At 49.1% G+C, this 21,071-nt stretch overlaps 1 protein-coding gene across 4 annotated transcripts in view; it reads right to left on the reverse strand.

The window, feature by feature from the left end:
• Window positions 1-20,450, reverse strand: part of LOC140491575 (aldehyde dehydrogenase, dimeric NADP-preferring-like) — a 30,084-nt gene extending 9,634 nt beyond the window's left edge. Inside the window, exons 1-8 of one of the 4 annotated variants that reach the window (XM_072589975.1) lie at window positions 20,432-20,450; window positions 19,141-19,282; window positions 13,354-13,526; window positions 9,121-9,352; window positions 6,902-6,987; window positions 4,819-5,027; window positions 4,058-4,175; window positions 1,397-1,538 (exon numbers count right to left, since the gene is read on the reverse strand). In XM_072589975.1, the coding sequence (XP_072446076.1) occupies window positions 1,397-1,538; window positions 4,058-4,175; window positions 4,819-5,027; window positions 6,902-6,987; window positions 9,121-9,352; window positions 13,354-13,515 (949 nt within the window). In that variant the 5' untranslated portion in view covers window positions 13,516-13,526; window positions 19,141-19,282; window positions 20,432-20,450. The other 3 variants (XM_072589974.1, XM_072589976.1, XM_072589973.1) reach the window with 3 other exon arrangements.
• Window positions 20,451-21,071: the final 621 nt, after the last annotated feature.

Below are 21,071 nucleotides of genomic sequence, written 5' to 3' on the forward strand. Positions count from 1 at the left end.
ATTCCAATAGGGAGGGGGCATCAGGGAAAGGGTAAGATACAAGGAGGTCAACAGGTTCTCCCTGCTCAGTGATAACTGTCCCAGGTTGCCAGGGGCTGGTTTTACTGTGTCCTTACCAAAGGGTCTGTAAGCCAATAGCTTCCATCATTTTGGAGGCAGGGGGCACTTGGTTAGCTCAGTCGGCTGGACAGCTGGTTAGTGATACAGTTACGTAAACAGCGTGGGTTCAATCCCCACACTGACTGGGATGACCATGGAGAGACTCTCCTTTCCAACCTCTCCCCCACTCTTGAGGCATGGTGACCCTCAGGTTATACCACCTCCAGTCACCTCTCTCTGATGGGCCTCTGGGATAGCAGTGACTTCCTTAGCATCTCTATCGAGAGGGGGAGTGGGCCTCATCTGGTCTAAACACACAAGAAATAGAAGCCTTTCAGCTCCTGGAGCCTCCTCCATCATTACGAAGATCTGCCAACTCCACCTCCCTGCTGAACCCTCACTAATGCCATCATTAGTTAACAATCTTATCTGGTTTATCCAGCTACTCACTGACCCAGCTTTTAGTGCTCTCTGAACAGATCCAACAGATCAGCAATCCTCTCAGAGTGAAAACATTCCTCGTCTCTGTCTTAAAGAAGATACCTCTCATTTTAAAACCCTGTCCTGATTCCAGTCTCTCCCTCAAGTGAAGCCAATGATTTCGCTCTGTCAGGTCCCCCTCAGGGTTGTACATTTCAATAAAGATTGGCTGTCACTCACTCCAGGTCCAACCTTTCCTCGTAAAATAATCCTCTCTATCCCACGATGTGGAGGTGCCAGTGTTGGGTTGGGGTGGACAAAGGCAGAAGTCACCCAACACCAGGTTATAGTCCAGCAGGTTTATTGGTGTCGGGTGACCGCTGACCCTCTCAATCCCAGGTATCAGTCAAGTGAACTTTCACTGAACTGTTGACACAATTACATCCTTTCTTCAGTAAGGAGACCGGAACTGTGTACAGTGTTCCAGATGCAGTCTCAGAAACATTCAGCACAAGCGTAGCAAAGCTTTACTACTTTTATAATCCATTTTCCGGCCGATGAACATTTCAGATGTCTCTCTCATTGCCTGTTGTAGCTGCCCACTGATTTATGTACAAGGACATCCAGCTGTCTCCATATCACAGCTTTTTGCAATTTCACTCTATTTCCATAACAGTCTGCTTTCCTATTCTCTCTGTCAAAGTGAAGGCATTCATATTTATCCACATTATGCTTCATCTGCCCAGTTTTCACCCACTCACTTCACCCTTCTATATTCTTATGTCTTTGTCATGGCTTGCTCTCCTACCTCTGCATCATCAGCAACACAAGTCACTGTTGCTGACTACCATCCCCCACCACCTGCCTCTACCAGTACCTATGTAGAGATCCTTCTCGTCACTTTGACCACCAAATGTCACGTTCACTCCCTCCAGCAATAACATCAGTCTCTTAAAATGTCGTTTGTTGACGATACGTCCATAATCCGGGGATTTCTGGGGATCAGCTCCGTAGAATTCCTGGAACAGACCAAGGAGCAATGGTCAGGTAGGGAACACACTCCAATAACCATCCGGACGCTACAACATTAGGAGGTAACACCTGGTTGAGTGGATCAATAATAAAGCAATTGGACATGAGGGGTCAGGAAGGGTGGACATCAGTGATGTTTTCTGCCAAAATAAATCCAGTAACAAAGTGACATTAGTGATGAGAACACGCATTGGTGTTTTGGATAAATGCTATTCAGTTTGTCTCAGTGACTTTAGATTTGGAATTTATTAAATTTAATTTCCAGCATCTTAACATTAAAGTGGTAGCAGGAAAACTGACCACAAAGTGGTTTGATTGCAGTAAAAACACAATTTTCTTTGCTTTATTCACTCTTGGGGTGTGGGCATTGCTGCCAGGCAGCATTTACCACCAGTCCCTGGTTACCCTGGTTCACTAGTGCCCTCCATGTGCTTGGGGAACAGGCCATCGTCACCCAGTCTGGGCCTACATGTCAATCCAGACAAACTGAGATTTAACTGCCCCTGAACAAGACAAGCCCATTGCAAACAAACTGTTCCCAGTGGTTCAAGAGGGAAATCCAACATCAATTTCTCAAAAGGCATCTCAGGATTGCTAATAAATGCTGGTGTTTCCAGTGATGCTCACAACCAGGGACTAAATTTTAAACAAAACCTAAAAGCTGCTCCCAGCATTGATGCTCCATATTTAAAAGAATCTCATTTCCATTCCGATTCCTCGAGTTACAGGACTGGGTATGTAACTACTGCCCATCTCCATGACAACAACACTCAGATGGGTGGAACACAGGAACATCCACCACCCAGGAGTTTTGAGAAGATTTGTAGCTCAGTTTGAGGTTTTGGATGTAAGTTTGCTCGCTGAGCTGGAAGGTTCATTTCCAGACGTTTCGTCACCCTACTAGGTAACATCTTCATTGAGCCTCCAGGCGAAGCACTGCTGACGATTCCTGCTTTCCAATTATATGTTTGGGTTTCTTTGGGTTGGTGATGTCATTTCCTGTGGTGGTCATTTCCTGTTCTTTTTCTCAAGGGGTGGTAGATGGGGTCTAACTCGATGTGTTTGTTGATAGAGTTCTGGTCGGAATGCAATGCTTCTAGGAATTCTCGTGTCTCTCTCTGTTTGGCTTGTCCTAGGATGGATGTGTTGTCCCAGTCAAGTGGTGTCCTTCCTCATCTGTATGTAAGGAGACTAGTGAGAGAGGGTCATGTTGTTTTGTGGCTAATTGATGTTCATGGGTCTGTCAGTTATCATGATGCCATCAACACACTAAACAGCAGCTAATGAGCTTGAAAGACCCTATCGAGGCAACAAGCAAAACTAATGTCATTTCCAAAATACTACGCAAGGACTGTAACAAACACTACATTGGACAAGCAGGCAGAAAACTATCCATTAGAATACATGAACATCAACTTGCCACAAAACAACATGACCGTCTCTCACTCGTAAACCTCACTAGGACAAGCCAAACAGAGACATGCACGAGAATTGCTAGAAGCATGGCATTCCAACCGGATCTCTATCAACAAACACATCGAGTTAGACCCTATCAACCACCCCTTGAGAAAAAGAACAGGAAATGACTTCACCACAGGAAATGACATCACCAACCCAAAGAAACCCAGACATATAAACAGAAAGCAGGAATCACCTGCAGCGCTTCGCCCGGAGGCCCACTGAAGACGTTACCTAGTAAGGTGACAGAACATCTGGAAATGAACATTCCAGCTCAGCAAGTAAACCTACATCCACCACCCAGGAGTGGGAGGAGGCCATTCAGCCCTTCGAGTCAGCTCCACCTTTCAATAATATCACGGCCAATCCCATCCTTGCCTTTCTGCCTCCTCCCCATAACCTTCAACAATCGACTGACATTTCCAAAATTAGGACCCCTCTTCATCCAAACAGAGATTGGTTGGGTGGGATGGAGCAGGGGCAAGATGGATTGACACTGGCAGGGGGTCAAAGGTCGAGAATCGGGGGGCATTAGAATCAGGTAAGGGAAAGAGCTGGAGAAAGTGTTTATTTGACACAGGTGGCTTTGAGGCCGTACACAGTCAGAGTTAGTGACAGAGTCAGAAACTACATCAACAATCAAGAGGAGATTCCATAAGCGGCTGAATGAAAAACAGAGGGATAAAAAGGGAACAGGTAAGGCACTTGGGATAAGAATTCCCACTAAGGATCAACCCCAACACTGACCTGCTGGACCTACTGGTGCTGTAATCCTGTGACACAGAACATCTTCAAGAAGGGACTGAGCAGCACAGCTGCTGCAGCATGAAACCAGCTCAGAGATTAACCCCTCGATGACCAGGACTAGGACAGCTCACAGGCTTCAGTGATCGAGGAGAATCATTGTGAAGCCAACTTGTTCAGAGGACAATCCCACCCAAGCCGGTACAGGGCGTTGCTCTTTCAGGGGCTCTCTCTGCCCCTCTGCTCCTCCCACCACCTCTCTCTGTATTAAATGACAGACAGTTTCTCTGCGTTTTAAACTCACAGAGATGGCTGAGCCAATCTTCTTCACCACTTCATCCTGGATACTGTTACTACACAGGATGTAGTCTGGAGCGATGCAGGTCTGACCACTGTTTGTGTACCTTCCCCAAGCGATACGTCTGGAACAAACAAACAGGGTGTTCACAACAAAATAATTCATTCAAAGTTTACTGCTAAAACAACAGAATTTTATAGCAAGAGGGGAGGCCATTCACCCCTTTGTGTGGAATCCTCCTGCCCCCTCACTCCTCCCTTTGGCCTGTACCTACCGTAACTCTGCTCAGTTACTCCTTTCAACTGCATATTAGTTTCTACTCCAAAGGGAGATTTTTCTACTTGTTTGGAAGATGTGGGGCTGTTGGTTGGGTCTTTATTACCCATCCCTAACTGCCCTGAGGCGGGGGGGGGAGCTGCCTTCATAGGTTGCCGCTAGACAGGGGCGCCCTCAGTTCTTTGAACGCCGAGCTGGGAATTTGTGTTGCTGACGTTTCGTCCCCTGTCTAGGTGACATCCTCAGTGCTTGGGAGCCTCCTGTGAAGCGCTTTGGGTCACCCAAAATACAGCCCCTCCAACAGTGCGGCACACCCTCAGTACAGCACGGAGGGAAAGCCAGCCTAGATACCGAGCTCACATCTAACTTTCTAACTCATGGTAGAGCACTGTGACTGCAAAGGAAAGCGCTCTCTGCATGGTCCCATGCTCTCTGCATGGTCACTGCCCGCTGCAGCAGTGCAGCACTGCCGACCCTGACAGCGAACCAACCTGCAGGCCACATCCAGGTCACAGTCAGCATCAATGTAACACGGACTTTTCCCGCCAAGCTCCAGGGTCACAGGGGTCAGGTGTTTGGCCGCAGCCTCCATGACGATCCGGCCAACGTTGGTATTGCCCGTGTACAGGATGTGATCAAACTGCTGCTTCAACAGCTCGGTCGTCTCAGCGACCCCTCCGTTAATGACAGGGTAAAGGTCCTGGGGGAAACAATTGGGAAAGTAAACCATTCCCGGAATGCTCCATTCCTGCCCCAAAGACCAGAGTTATACTGTCACTTTCAACGATAGGGAAACTGAAGGAGACCATCAGCCCATTCAGCCCCTGACCCTCTTTTACTTTAGTCAGACTTCGTTTCATATTCTTGATACGAATATCAGGTTCTGTGGGTCAGTCTACTCAACAGTACTACCTTTCAACACCCCACCCTGTTCCCTGTCCAACATCTCTGTCTCAGGCTTGCTGCAGTGCTCCAGGGAAGCTCAGTACAAGCTGGAAGAACAGCACCTCATTATCCACTTGGGGACCCTGCAGCCCTCCGGACTCAATACAGAGGAACCTCTATTATATGAATATCAATTATCTGAATTTCGGATTATCCAAAGAAGATCTCAAGGTCCCAATAGACACGTTACATCAAAGACGTGTTTCCACCACTGATCGTGCCTTTTGTTTACAGCGATTAAAAGAAAGTTCAGGCACCGTCTCTAAATGACTGACCTCCCACCCTCTGTCTCCGCACACTTTCCCTGGAGTTCTACACAGGCATGTACGGTAAACTGTATTGGAAGGAAGGGTGGTGTGCGGGGGCAGGGCAGACGGGGGTGCGGGTCGGGGTCAGACAGTGGGGCGGGTCACATAGGGGTTGGGGTCTCGTGCGCAGTTTGCTGCTGCCTAGACTCCTGAACGGGGAGTGGACTTAGCAAGTGATCACTATGTCAACCTCCTTGAACTGGGGGGTGGGGGTGATGGGGATCGTCAGCAATGCTGCAGGTCCCTTACATACGGTGTGTCGCTGCTTAGAAACAAATCCTGAGACAGGGAGAGGGAGCAGGGCAGGCAGAGCAAGGAAAAAGGAAACTTCCAAAAACTCTGAGCCCCAGATGACAGGCATTGAATCAATTAACCGAATAATCAATTATCCAATCAAAATAGTGCCTGCCCATCTCATTTGGATAATTGAGGTTCCTCTGTTTAGAGTCAACCATTACACCCTGGAGTTGTGACTGGCTACTCAAGTGTTTCCTTCCTTTAAATAAAAATAAACAGGAGTGTGATCACACAGCATTGCCCTTTGTGAAACAAAAATAGAGTCAACCATTTTGGCACCTACTCCCATGTCCTTCTGCCAACCCCCACACACCACACACCTTGATGTCACACAGACTGCTACCACAAACGGTTCATTGTCAACCACTAATGGTTCCAATTACAGCTATTCATTCCCTCAGGGCTGACCTTTACCCATTCCCCTTCTCTGGTCAACTGTTTTTCTCTTTCTATGTCTGGACTCCATCTCCACCTAGGGCAGAGATGTACAGCATGAAAACAGACCCTTCCACCCAATACCATTTACTCCTCTCCCCTCCCCATCTTTAGCATAAATACCACCCTTTCCTGGCTATCATCAGTTCTGAAGGAAGGTTAACGGTCCCTAAATGTTAACTCTGTTTCTCGCCACAGTTGCAGTCAAAGTTTCTCCCAGAAATTTCTGTTTTTGAGTCTGACCTTTAACACTTTTCAGACATGGAGGGGTCACTACTCTGAGTATTTGCTGCTTGGATTTCCAGTTGTATTTTCCCTTTTACAGTGTGCCTTCCTGTATCTTGTATGTAGGAGCATCACAACTCAGATACCCAACAGACACTTGTTAAAAAAGGGGGTCTCTGCACCCTCCCCAGCTCCCATCCCATCCAATCTCGAATCATACTTTGATGGGGACACAAGTTCTTGCCCCATTCCTGTTGGTTCTGATTCTTATACGGCAGCAGCTTGGGGGAATGGTGTCAGAATCAGGCGAGTGGTCTTCATTGTTGAATGGATTTGCTGGATGCAACTCCTGTCCTACACTCACCTTATCCAAGTACTGAGGAAGCAGCTCCCCCAGTAACTGGGCTGTATTCTCACTCACTTCAGATGGCTTCAGAACTGCAGCATTTCCTGGGAATGGGATCATATTATCCATCAGCAGCAAGTAGTTGCATAGATGTTATTACACTGCAGTAAGAGTTATTATCGAGCAAGTTATGACTGAACGATAACAGTACAGAAACAGAACATTTGTCCCAAAATGCCCAAGCTGATGTTGGTATTCCTCATAGACTTCCTTCTACCCAGTCAACAAATCCTCCCATCCCCTTCTCTCCCACTTTCTTAATCCAGCATCTTCCTAAACACATCTCGAATATTCACTCCAAACACTCCTTGGGGTAGTGAGGTGCCCATTTTCACCATTCTCTGGGGACGAGGTCTTTCTCGAATCCCTGTTAGGGATTGGTTAGTGACTCACATATTTTGGGAGTGGAGATGACAAATCGAACATTTCTGCTCCTGAGCACTATCCAGGCTCCTGCTGTGGGGCAGATGACGGGTTCAAATCTCACTATGGGTAAATTCCGTTCATTAATCTGTCGTTATAAAGCCAGCCATTGTGACCACAACAATTAACATCGATTGTTGTAAAAACCCATCTGGTTCACTAGGGAAGGAAATCTGCCAAAGCGTGTGATGTTGGAAAAGCACAGCAGGTCAGGCAGCATCCGAGAAGCAGGAGAATCAATGTTTCAGGCAAAAGCCCTTCATCAGGATTCCTGATAAAGGGTTTATGCCCAACTCTCCTGCTCCTCAGATGCTGCCTGAACTGCTGTGCTTTTCTAGCATCACACACCGACTCTGATCTCCACCACCTGCAGTCCTCACTTTCTTCTGAGGGAAATCTGCCGTCCTTACCCGACTCCAGACACACACCAATGGTACTGACTCTTAATTGTCCTCTGAAATGGTCAAGCCACTCAGTTCAAGGGTAACTAGGGATGGTGAACAAATGGTAGACACTCACAGACAGTCATAGAGATGTACAGCGCGGAAACAAACCATCCAGGCCGACCAGATATCACAACCCAGTATAGTCCCACCTACCAGCACCCGGCCCATATCCCTCCAAACCCTTCCTATTCATATACCCATCCAAATGCTTTTTAAATGTTGCAATTGTACCAGCCTCCACCACTTCCTCTGGCAGCTCATTCCATACACATACCACCCTCTGCGTGAAAAAGCTTAGGTCCTTTTTAAATCTTTCCCCTCTCACCCTAAACCTATGCCCTCTAGTTCTGGACTCCCCCACCCCAGGGAAAGGACTTTGTCTGTTTACCCTATCCATGCCCCTCATTATTTTGTAAACCTCTATAAGGTCACCCTTCATAATATAACATGCATGAGCACAGGTTCAAAGGGGAAAAGGAAACAAATTTAATCTGATCAAACTGTCAACGTATACTCACTGAGCCAGATTGACAGGGTGGGATTGGGTGCTGGTGACTGCCCTGAACCCAAATCCAATTCCTGTTGGGCAGGTTACTTTAAGGCAGGGCTACCACCTCAAAACAACACACACACACACACACACACACCCCACACAACACAACACACACACCACACACACACCCACACACACACCCACAACACACACTTGCTAACATCAGTCACCAGGAGATAAGGAGCAACAACTACTGAGAAAATCCAGAAGGCAGCTGCGTGACCACCAAACAACCCATAGGACAGAAACTACATCGTGGATCACAATATGGCTTGGTACAGCAACGGCTCTGCCCTGGACCATAAGAAATTACACAGAATTGCAAATGCAGCCCAGCCCATCATGCTAACCAACCTTCCATCCATCGATTCCACCTACACTTCCCACTGTCTCGGGAAAGCAGCCACCCCACTTATAATCTCTTCCGACCTCTTCTGTCAGGCAGGAGATACAGGAGCTTAAACACACACAGCAAAAAGGTTCAACAACAGCTTCTTCCCCTCTGTCATCAGACTTCTGAATGGAGCTCTCAAATTTTAAACTTAATGTTGATCTCGCTCCTTCTGCGCTTTCTCTGCAGCTGTAAGATTGTATTCCTTGCTCTCATCTGTTACTCTAACGTACATTGTATGGTATTATCTGTTCGTACTACATGCAAAACAAAACTTTTCACTGTACCTATGTACATGTGACAATAACAAACCAAATTAAATCTTTCCTGCAGAGATTGGGAAGTAATTAATTAATGAGTTTACCTGCTGCAATCGCTCCAATTAGAGGCTGGACTATAAGAGCCATGGGATAGTTCCAGGCCCCTATGATCAGCACCACTCCAAGAGGCTCTCGACGGATATAAACAGTGTCCATTAATGTCATCATACTCTTTGGAACGTGCTCTGGTGCAGTCCACTCAGGGAGTTTGGTGATGGCCAAGGAAATCTCATTCAGAATGCCGGCAAGTTCAAAGATCTCCACAGCAAAGTCGTTCTGCAAAATCAAACTGAGCCGGTCACGTTCACACAGACCTCCCCTCCCAGCTATCAAAGTTCTGCTGATAACATCCTGCCTCACTCCGTCCTTGCTGACCCGCTCTCGTTCCCAAATCCCCACAGCCGCAATCTTGAAATTCCAAGCTCAAATCCCTTCTTGGCTCCATCCCAATCCTTCCCACTTCTGCCTCCGTAACATCTCCCCAAACCTGACCCCCCCCCATCACTTGGACCACATCGGCGTTCTTTATTTGGCCCTACTCGTGTATTTGTGAGCTAGATTCCATGATCAGGATTCTAATTCTCAAGCCTCTCTGCCACAAAGATCCTTCTTAAAACTGGCCTCAATCATCGAGAACAGAGTGCAGTAGAATAAAGGTTATAAAGCTGGATTCTTCAGCCAGCAAGTGGGCAGCCTGTGGGAATGTCTGCCACAGAAAGTTGAAGCCAAAATATAATGCTTTGTGGAAGGAGATGGATATACAGTAGTTCTTAGAGCTAAGGGGGGGGGGGTCAAAGAGTATGGGGAGAAAGCAGGAACTGGATTCTGCATTGGATGATCATATTGAATTAGCAGAGCAGGCTTGAGGGGCTGAATGGCCTACTCCTGCACCTATTTTCTATGTAAAGAAGCTCGGCTGAATGATCCAGAGACCACAAAACCATCACTGACTGCGACAATCACTAACAGCCAGTAAGGAAGGGAACCTAACAGCCTTAATTGGTCTGGCACTGGGATGACCCCACAATATGGTGGCCTCTGTAAGCAAAAACAGCAAGTGCTGGAGAAACTCAACAAGTCCGGCAACATCCATGTGGAGAGAGAAACAGACTTAACATTCCAAGTCCCGGATGACTCTCCCTATGAGCTGAAAGATGTTAGAAATTACTCTGAAAGAGGCAGAGTCTGGATTAGTGGTGCTGGAAGAGCACAGCAGTTCAGGCAGCATCCAAGGAGCAGCGAAATCGACGTTTCGGGCAAAAGCCCTTCATCAGTGCTACATGGACTACCAGGTTCCGCCCCCACTCCCAGCTCTACACCCACACCAGATCCCAGCTCCCGGCCCTGCCAAGTTTTCACCATCCCCCCCAGACCTCCCACTCACTGAGGATGAATGATCAGTCCTCAGCAAAGGACTCACCTTCATCCCCCTCCGTCCACGCATCAATGAATTTAATACACGCTGTGACGTCGAACAATTCTTCCATCGCCTCCGAGCTTACTTTCACAATCAGGATTCCCGCCCACCTTCCGAGGACCCCTTCGCCCACCTCCAACGCACTGCATCCACCTGGACACCCCGCGCTGGCCTATTACCTGCCCTCGACCTCTTCATTTCCAACTGCCGCCAGGACATGAACCGCCTCAACCTGTCGTCCCCCCTCCCCCACTCCAACCTCTCACCCTCACAACGCGCAGCCCTCCAATCCCAACCTCACCATCAAGCCAGCAGATAAAGGGGGCGCTGTGGTAGTCTGGCGCACTGACCTCTACACCGCTGAAGCCAAACGCCAACTTGAGGACACCTCTTCCTACCACCCCCTCGACCAGGACCCCACCCCCCCATCACCAAACCATCATCTCCCAGACCATACAGAACCTCATCACCTCAGGAGGTCTCCCACCCACAGCTTCCAACTTCAAAGAACCGGGCAGTGCAGAGTTCCCGGACTACCTCCTTCCCAAGATCCACAAGCCTGACCACTCTGGCCAACCCATTGTCTCAGCATGCTCCTGCCCCACTGAACTCATCTCTACCTACCTCGATACTGTCCTATCCCCCCTAGTCCAGGAACTCCCCACATACGTTCGAGACACCACCCACGCCCTCCACCTCCTCCAAGACTTCCGTTTCCCTGGCCCCCAACGCCTCATCTTCACCATGGATATCCACTCCCTCTACACCTCCATCCGCCATGACCAGGGCCTCCAAGCCCTCCGTTTTTTTCCTCTCCAGACGTCCCCAACAGTACCCTTCCACCGGCACTCTTATTCGTTTGGCCGAACTGGTCCTCACCCTTAACAATTTCTCCTTTGAATCCTCCCACTTCCTCCAGACCAAAGGGGTAGCCATGGGCACACGTATGGGCCCCAGCTATGCCTGTCTCTTTGTTGGCTACGTAGAACAGTCCATCTTCCGTAATTACACTGGCACCACTCCCCACCTCTTCCTCCGCTACACTGATGACTGCATTGGTGCCACCTCGTGCTCCCGCGAGGAGGTTGAGCAATTCAGCAACTTCACCAACACATCCCACCTTGACCTTAACTTTACCTGGACCATCTCTGACACCTCGCTCCCCTTCCTGGACCTCTCCATCTCCATTCATGACGACTGACTTGACACCGACATTTTTTACAATCCCAACGACTCCCACAGCTACCTGGATTACACCTCTTCCCACCCTACATCTTGCAAAAATGCCTTCCCATATTCCCAATTCCTTCGTCTCCGCCATATCTGCTCCCAGGAGGACCAGTTCCACCACAGAACACACCAGATGGCCTCCTTCTTTAGAGACTGCAATTTCCCTTCCCATGTGGTTAAAGATGCCCTCCAACGCATCTCGTCCACATCCCGCACCTCCGCCCTCAGACCCCACCCCTCCAACCGTAACAAGGACAGAACGCCCCTGGTGCTCATCTTCCACCCTACCAACCTCCGCATAAAGCAAATCATCCGCCGACATTTCCGCCACCTCCAAACAAACCCCACCACCAGGGATATATTTTCCTCCCCACCCTTTTCCGCCTCCTGCAAAGACCGTTCCCTCCATGACTATCTGGTCAGGTCCACGCCCCCCTACAACCCACCCTCCCATCCTGGCACTTTCCCCTGCCACCGCAGGAACTGTGAAACCTGCGCCCACACCTCCTCCCTCACCTCTATCCAAGGCCCTAAAGGAGTCATCCACATCCATCCAGTTTCACCTGCACATCCACTAAAATCATTTATTGTATCCATTGCTCCCGATGCGGTCTCCTCTACATTGGGGAGACTGAACACCACCTAACAGAGTGCTTTAGGGAACATCTCCGGGACACCCGCACCAATCAACCACACCGCCCCGTAGCCCAACATTTCAACCCACTCTGCAGAGGACATGGAGGTCCTGGGCCTCCTTCACCACCGCTCCCTCACCACCAGACGCCTGGAGGAAGAACGCCTCATCTTCCGCCTTGGAACACTTCAACCCCAGGGCATCAATGTGGACTTCAACAGCTTCCTCATTTCCCCTTACCCCACCTCACTCTGGTTCCAAACTTCCAGCTCAGTAACTGTCCCCATGACTTGTCCGGACTTGTCCTACCTGCCTATCTCCTTTTCCACCTATCCACTCCACCCTCTCCTCCCTGACCTATCACCTTCATCCCCTCCCCCACTCACCCATTGTACTCTATGCTACTTTCTCCCCACCCCTACCCTCCTCTAGCTTATCTCTCCACGCTTCAGGCTCACTGCCTTTATTCCGGATGAAGGGCTTTTGCCCGAAACGTCGATTTTGCTGCTCCTCGGATGCTGCCTGAACTGCTGTGCTCTTCCAGCACCACTAATCCAGAATCTGGTTTCCAGCATCTGCAGTTGTTGTTTTTACCTAGTTGGTTTTAATGCTACTGCGAATCCTCTGAAAGAGGCAGAGGTCCAGTGCACAAAACAAAGGGGTTGTTAATAATGGAGAAAAGAAAAATAGATGTGAAACAAGAGAATGGGTCCTCATAAGGGCAACATAAACAAACCCAAGCAAGGCAAGGAGTTCTGAAGGGTCATTGGACTCGAAAGAGCAATTCTGTTTCTCTCCCCACAGATACTACCAGACCTGCTAAGTTTCTCCAGTATTCCCTGTGGTTGTTGTACACAGATATGCGTGTGTGAGAGAGACAGCGTGAGAGCATGTATATATAGTATCCATGTGGGTGTGTATGTCTCAGTCTGTGTGTGGACTGAGTGACTGTGCAGCCTGGTTAACGGACACTGATATTATAGCTCTGTTCCAAACCTTGCGCAAATCCTTTTGCAGCACCACTGATATTTCCTCCTTTTTCTCAATGAGCATTCTCTCCAGTGCCTTCAGCTGCTGGATGCGGAACTCCAGAGGCCGACTTCTCCCCTGATTGTAGGCAGCTCGCGCAGTGGATACGATATGCTGGATTCTTTCCATGATGGGTCAACCTGCCAAGGGACACAAAGTGTGTCAATGCTTTCCGCTGTGCTAGCACGATGGTTACCTTACGGAACTAGTGATCCAATGGCCTGGACTAATTACCCAAAGATAACTGTTCAAATCCTACCATGGAAGAGGAGACATTTAAATTGAATTAATTAAATTAATGAGGAATTAAAATAAGGAGCTGGTGTCAGTATTGGTGACCATGAAAATACTGTTACAGATTCCAAAAACCCATCTGATTCACCAGGATCCCCTTTCAACTTAATTCAAAGATGAATTAACTGGCAAACGCTTTAAAGTGAAATTTGCTTTTCACTTATGACAAAGATATGCCTCACATTGTCAAAGCACTCACATCACTTCACTTCACCATGCGCTATAACTCAAACCCTCCATTCCCAGCAACATCCTGGTAAATCTTTTCCAAACCCACTCCAACTTAATAATATCCTTCCATTAGTTGGGCAAATAGAACTGCACACAGTACTCCAGAAGCAGCCTCACCAATGTCCTGCACCACCTCGGCTCCTTTACTCAATGGTCTCAGCAATGAAGACAAACATGCAAAATGTTTTCTTAAGTCACCCTAGTCTCCCTGCAACACAAACTTCAGAATCCCCAAAGACTCTCTTCTCCCATCCCTAAGTAAATGCACACAGTCTTAAATAAAACATAGGAATTAGGAGGGGTGTAGGCAACTCAGCCCTTCAAGCTGACTCCACCACTTAACATAATCGTGGGTGATCTTATCCTGGTCTCAACTCCACTCTCCCACCTGCTCCCCATAGCCCTTTATCCCACTTTTCATCAGAAACCTCTCCATTTCTTTCTTGAATCTGCTGAGTGATTCTGCTTCCACTGCGCTCTGGGACAGTGAGCTCCACAGATTCACAACCCTTGGACTGAATCAGTTTCTCCCCTCAGTTTTGAACCTACCTCCTCTCACTCTATGTCGGTGCCCTCTTGTTCGAGACTGTCCCACAAGGGGGAACATCTGTTCAACCTCCACCTTCTCAATCCCCTTCAGCACTTTACATTCCTCAATTAGATCCTCCGTCATTCTCTGAGCCCAATCTACTCAACCATCCCTCATCTCTGGAGTCAATCTGGTGAACCTCTGCTGAACTGTCTCCACTACATCCTTTCTCAAATAAGGAGACTAAACCTGGACGCAATATTCCAGGTGTGCTCTCACTAATGCCCTATAATGTTTGTAACACTTCTCTGCTTTTAGAAAGCAAAAGAACCACAAATGGTGGAAATCTGAAGGAAAGACATGGATTGCAGGAGAAACTTCCGCAGGTCTGGCAGCACCTACGGAGATCTCTGCAGCACCTACAGATGCTGCCATGGATTTCTGTTTTTGTTTCCTGTAAGTACATACAGTCTCATGGGGCCATAGCAGAGCAGAAACAGTGGCAATGGGACTCTTTTTCAATCCCTACCCTCTCCACCTTCAACTCCCTGCTCTTTTCAACAACAGACACAGGAACACAGCTGCTGCCGCAGTATCACAGCCTTCTTCCTGCTTTTGACCAGAATCTGTTCCAAACTTTGTGTTCTGCAATATTTACCTTAGCTTTAGCAAACTTCCAATTTCACAGAGACCTGGATCACATGACCTTCTCACAAACCCAATAATGTCAATCTCAGTAGAACTAATTACACCCCTTCCCAAACTTCTCTCTGGATTCTAAGGAGCCTTCACAGGACAAAATACAAGTTTTTCCCCAAACCACAAAAGTCATTCATAAGATAAGCATCATCCCTCCACCACCAGCACTCACTAGCAGCAGTGGGTACTATCTACAAGATGCACTGCAGAAATTCACCAAAGATCCTTAAAGAGCACCTTCCAAACCCATAACCACTTCCATCTTGAAGAACAAGGGCACAGATGCATGGGAACACCACCCACTTCAAGCTCCCCTCCCAGCCACTCCCCACCCTAATTTAGAACATAGAACATTACAGCGCCGTACAGGCCCTTCGGCCCTCAATGCTGTGCCGACCTATGGAACCAATCTGAAGCCCATCTAACCTACACTATACCATTCTCATCCATATGCCGATCCAATGACCATTTAAATGCCCTTAAAGTTGACAACTTGGAAATATTTTGTGATCCCTTTAGCGTCGTTGGGTCAAAATCGTGGAATTTGCTCCCTAATGGCATTGTGGGTCTATCTTCAGCATGGGGACTGCAGCAGTTTAAAGGGGGCAGTTCACAAGGACAATAAATACAAACCCAACAAGTGACAAACACAGACCAGGAGTTAGTTTTGAGAAGAATAGAGTGAAGAAGCTGTTGCTGAGGCAGGTTATGAAAGCAATAAATGAGTACGAAGGGTGTGACTCGGTAATGAGTTGGGTACACTGCATTTACCCGAAGCAAAAAGATATAAACAACTATAAAATAAAAAATATATATAAACAGTCTAGAAGTCTGAAGAGAAAGGAAATATCCATTGCAGGCAGAAGATGCTTGGAGCTGGGTTAAACTGGATTATGTTGAACTTGATTGGCTTAGGTTGGGACAGACCGTAAAATACAAATTTGAGGAGGAGATAGGTTTTTTCTTAAATTAGTATTGGGTTGAAGGGTTATGGGGAGAGAGAGCAGGATCGGTGGTTAGGCCAAAATCAGCCATGATCTAATTAAATTGTGGAGCTGAACGGCCGATACTTGCTCTTAATTCTGATGTAAGAGCAGAATTAGGCCATTCAGCCCATTGAGTCTGCTCTACCATTCAGTGAGATCATGTCTGATCTGATCATCCTCAACCCCACTTTCCTTCCTTTTCCCTAGACTCCCTTTCTGATTGAAAGTCAGTCTGTCACAACCTCTGTTTGGATTGGATTGGGATATATTTGGTTAGATGAGGTTGGGTTAGATGGGACTGGATTGGGTTAGGTTTGGTCCGGTTCAGTTTGGATTGGGTTCCCGTTTAGATACAAGCCATGTCATCCCAACCAAACCTGACATTAACACCTACCATTACCCTCCCAAGGCAGTAGCAGTGATGAGTCATGTTAGTGTCAAAATAGTAATGACTATCAGATTAATGATAATCTCACTGAGGCCTAGAATCAGCCAGCATGGAAACAGACCCTTCAGTCCAATCAATCCCCATTGACCATAATCCCAAACTAAACTCGTCCCACCTACCTGCACTTGGCCCATATCCCTCCAAATGTTGCTTATTCATGTACTTATCCAAATGTCTTTCAAATGTTGTAACTGTGCCCACATCCACCACTTCCTCAGGCAAACCACCCTCCGTGTAAAAAATGATATTTGCCTTTTTTTAAAATCCCTCTCCTCTCGCTTTAAAAAATGTGTCTCCTCGTCTCAAAATCCCCATCTTAAGGAAAAGACAACTACCTAAGCCCCATTATTTTGTAAAATCTATCAGGTCACCTACACTCAGGCCTCCTACACTCCAACAAACAAAGTCCCAGCCTTTCATTCAAACTCAAACCTTCCATACCGGCAACAGCCTGGTAAGTCCCTTCTGACCCCTCTCCAATAATAATAATAATAATAATAATGTCAGAAGTTACACATCATCAGATTATAGTCCAACAGGTTTATTTGAAATCACAAGCTTTCAGAGCGCTGCTCTTTCATCTTGACTAAGGGGCAGCACCCTGACAGTTTGTGATTTCAAATAAACCTGTTGAACGCCCCAACCACCTGATGAAGGAGTGGTGCTCCGAAAGCTAGTGCTTCCAAATAAACCTGTCGGACTATAACTTGGTGTTGTGTGATTTCTGACTTTGTCCACCCCAGCCCAACACCGGCATCGCCACTTCAACAGTAATAATATCAGAGAAGAGCCGATGGGCTGAATGGCCTACTTCTGCTTCCACAGTTTATTCATGGGCGGCACGGTGGTTAGCACTGCTGCCTCACAGCACCAGAGACCCGGGTTCAATTCCTGCCTCAGGCGACTAACTGTGTGGAGTTTGCACCTTCTCCCCGTGTCTGTGTGGGTTTCCTCCGGGTGCTCCGGTTTCCTCCCACAGTCCAAAGATGTGCAGGTCAGGTGAATTGGCCATGCTAAATTGCCCGTAGTGTTAGGTAAGGGGTAAATGTAGGGGTATGGGTGGGTTGCGCTTCGGTGGGGCGGTGTGGACTTGTTGGGCCGAAGGGCCTGTTTCCACACTGTAAGTAATCTAATCTAATCTAAAAACTCTTTCTATCTCTTTATAGAGTTACCTTTCTCTAATAGCTTAGTTAAAAATTCACACAACACCAGGTTATAGTCCAACAGGTTTATCTGGAAGTACCTGTACTAACTTTCAGAGCACTGCTCCTTCCTGTTACCTGATGAAGACGATATCCTGGTGTTGTGTGAGATTTAATATTGTCCATTCCAGTCCAACGCCTGCTCCTCCACATCTTTTCAGGTTTAAAGCATTGCAGTATTTTGGGAGACCATTGGCACATGACAAACATTGACAAGTCCTGAAGGAGCGACCAGACCCCGCCCCATCGCCACCCAGCCAATCCTGGCCCCGTCGCCACCCAGTCACCCCGTCGCCACCCAGCCAACCCCGGCCCCATCGCCACCCAGCCAACCCCGGCTCCATCGCCACCCAGTCACCCCATCACCACCCAGCCAACCCCGACCCCATCGCCACCCAGCCAACCCCGACCCCGTCGCCACCCAGTCACCCCATCACCACCCAGCCAACCCCGACCCCATCGCCACCCAGTCACCCCATCACCACCCAGCCAACCCCGACCCCATCGCCACCCAGTCACCCCATCACCACCCAGTCACCCCATCACCACCCAGCCAACCCCGACCCCATCGCCACCCAGTCACCCCATCACCACCCAGCCAACCCCGACCCCATCGCCACCCAGTCATCCCATCACCACCCAGCCAACCCCGACCCCATCACCACCCAGCCAACCCCGACCCCATCACCACCCAGTCACCCCATCACCACCCAGCCAACCCCGGCCCCGTCGCCACCCAGTCACCCCATCACCACCCAGCCAACCCCGACCCCGTCGCCACCCAGTCACCCCATCACCACCCAGCCAACCCCGACCCCGTCGCCACCCAGTCACCCCATCACCACCCAGCCAACCCCGACCCCGTCGCCACCCAGTCACCCCATCACCACCCAGCCAACCCCGACCCCGTCGCCACCCAGTCACCCCATCACCACCCAGCCAACCCCGACGCCACCCAGTCACCCCATCACCACCCAGCCAACCCCGACCGCATCACCACCCAGCCAACCCCGACCCCATCACCACCCAGTCACCCCATCACCACCCAGCCAACCCCGACCCCGTCGCCACCCAGTCACCCCATCACCACCCAGTCACCCCATCACCACCCAGCCAACCCCGACCCCGTCGCCACCCAGTCACCCCATCACCACCCAGTCACCCCATCACCACCCAGCCAACCCCGAACCCGTCGCCACCCAGTCACCCCATCACCACCCAGTCACCCCATCACCACCCAGCCAACCCCGAACCCGTCGCCACCCAGTCACCCCATCACCACCCAGCCAACCCCGACCCCATCGCCACCCAGCCACCCCCGCCCCATCGCCACCCAGCCAGGCAAGTGTATGAAACGATACTTACACCTTTCCCAAACAGACCTCAGCGGCTAGACTCTGCTTTCTTTCTCTCTCCCTGCACCGAATTTCTCCAACAATTTCTGTTTTGCTTCTAAGAGAGTGTTGGGATGGGGCGGAGTTGTGCTTTCGGTAATGATCGAGGAGGCCTGGGAAATGAACCAGACAGATTTGATCAGTGAGTCCTTGCTGTCCCTGTGGGACCCCTGTGCCAGAGCTGAGTCAGTGCCCGCTGCAGCGGCACTCACCCCCGGGGGCGCCGCGTACGCCGGAGCTAGTCTCGCTGTCACTGCCCGAGCGGCCTCGGCGTTTGCTGCAATCTCTCTCTCTCTCTCTCTCTCGTTTTTGCCCTTTAATTTGTGAGCAAGGAAAAGTGCAAAATTTGCAAAATGCAGAGCACCGGCGAGCGCAGAGGGACAAACCAGCAAAAGCTCAAAACTGCGATCACATTTCCAGCTGGTTCCGGGCTCTGTATTGCAACAGAGGCTTCTGCTCTCTCGCTAGACTTTCTGCTCCTTTATTTCTGTCACTGACTGACATTAATGCAGAGGGAGAAGGGTAACTCCAAGGGGTATCTGCATTTTACAGGCAGGAATTGACTCCTGTTTCCAGGTGAATGTTTAAACATGTTCCCATTACCACAGGAAGACTAACCCCGACTCTAAATCCTAAACAGGAGTTTGTCAGACCCTGCTCTGGGCGGCTGCTTGAGGGGGGGGGAACACGTCTTTTTTTTAAACAAATCTTTGTCACTTTGCTCATGCTCTTCGGCTGTCAGCGCCTCGCAACGCCCCCAAGGAAGCGATTTATAGGGGCGCTACATTAATGCAGGTCTCCGCCGTCGGGGGGGAGGGGGGAAGAGGTGGGGGTTTGTGCGCCTGCAAACCGAATCGCGGAAAGATCAGTGCGGTCTCCCGAAAGAGATGTGAATTGCTCTAGCGCCTACCGCCACCACTGCGCGATCGGAGGAGACGCGGCGGCTGGTTTGTGCACGGCAAGATCCCACAATGCAGGGCAGACATGACCGGGTCATGGTTTGGAGATGCCAGTGTTGGACTGGGGTGGACAAAGTTAAAAATCACAACCACACCAGGTTATAGTCCAACAGGTTTATTTGGAAGCAGTGGTTTTCGGAGCGTCCAATTAAACCTGTTGATTATAACCTGGTGTGGTGTGATTTTTAACTATGACAGGGTCAGGACCAGCAGGACTGTGAGTGACTCCTTTCCCCCCCCCCTAGTCTGTGCAAGGGGGGGGTGGGGGTGGGGGTGAGGAGCCACCCTTTCTAAAGACAGTACCTCTGACAGTGCAGCAGCCCCTCAGCACTGCAGTGCACTGTGAGAGTTCATCACCCACCAGCCCACATGGAGCCTTGGACACAGAGGGTTAACACTCACATGGAAATAAACTATCACAGCTGACATCGTTTCGTCATGTGACACTGGTCATGTGATCTTTTTAATGATCACGTGATATTTGGCACTGCCTGCACAGATTCTAAGATGAAAGGCTTAACAGACAATCAATTTTTCAATGTATAATTTCAGTTACATCACACTGTAAATTTTTGCTACAAATTCTGTGTGTTAAGATTGAGCCCTCCACAACCACCTGATGAAGGAGAGACGCTCCGAAAGCTAGTGTGCTTCCAATTAAACCTGTTGGACTATAACCTGGTGTTGTGTGAGTTTTAACTTTGCACAGATTCAGTGCGGTAAAAACAATGACTGCAGATGCTGAAAACCAAATACTGGATTAGTGGTGCTGGAAGAGCACAGCAGTTCAGGCAGCATCCAACGAGCAGCGAAATCGACGTTTCGGGCAAAAGCCCTTCATCAGGAATAAAGGCAGTGAGCCTGAAGCGTGGAGAGATAAGCTAGAGGAGGGTGGGGGTGGGGAGAGAGTAGCATAAAGTACAATGGGTGAGTGGGGGAGGAG

Source organism: Chiloscyllium punctatum, chromosome 19 (assembly GCF_047496795.1).
Source record: "Chiloscyllium punctatum isolate Juve2018m chromosome 19, sChiPun1.3, whole genome shotgun sequence".
NCBI classification, from domain to species: domain Eukaryota; kingdom Metazoa; phylum Chordata; class Chondrichthyes; order Orectolobiformes; family Hemiscylliidae; genus Chiloscyllium; species Chiloscyllium punctatum.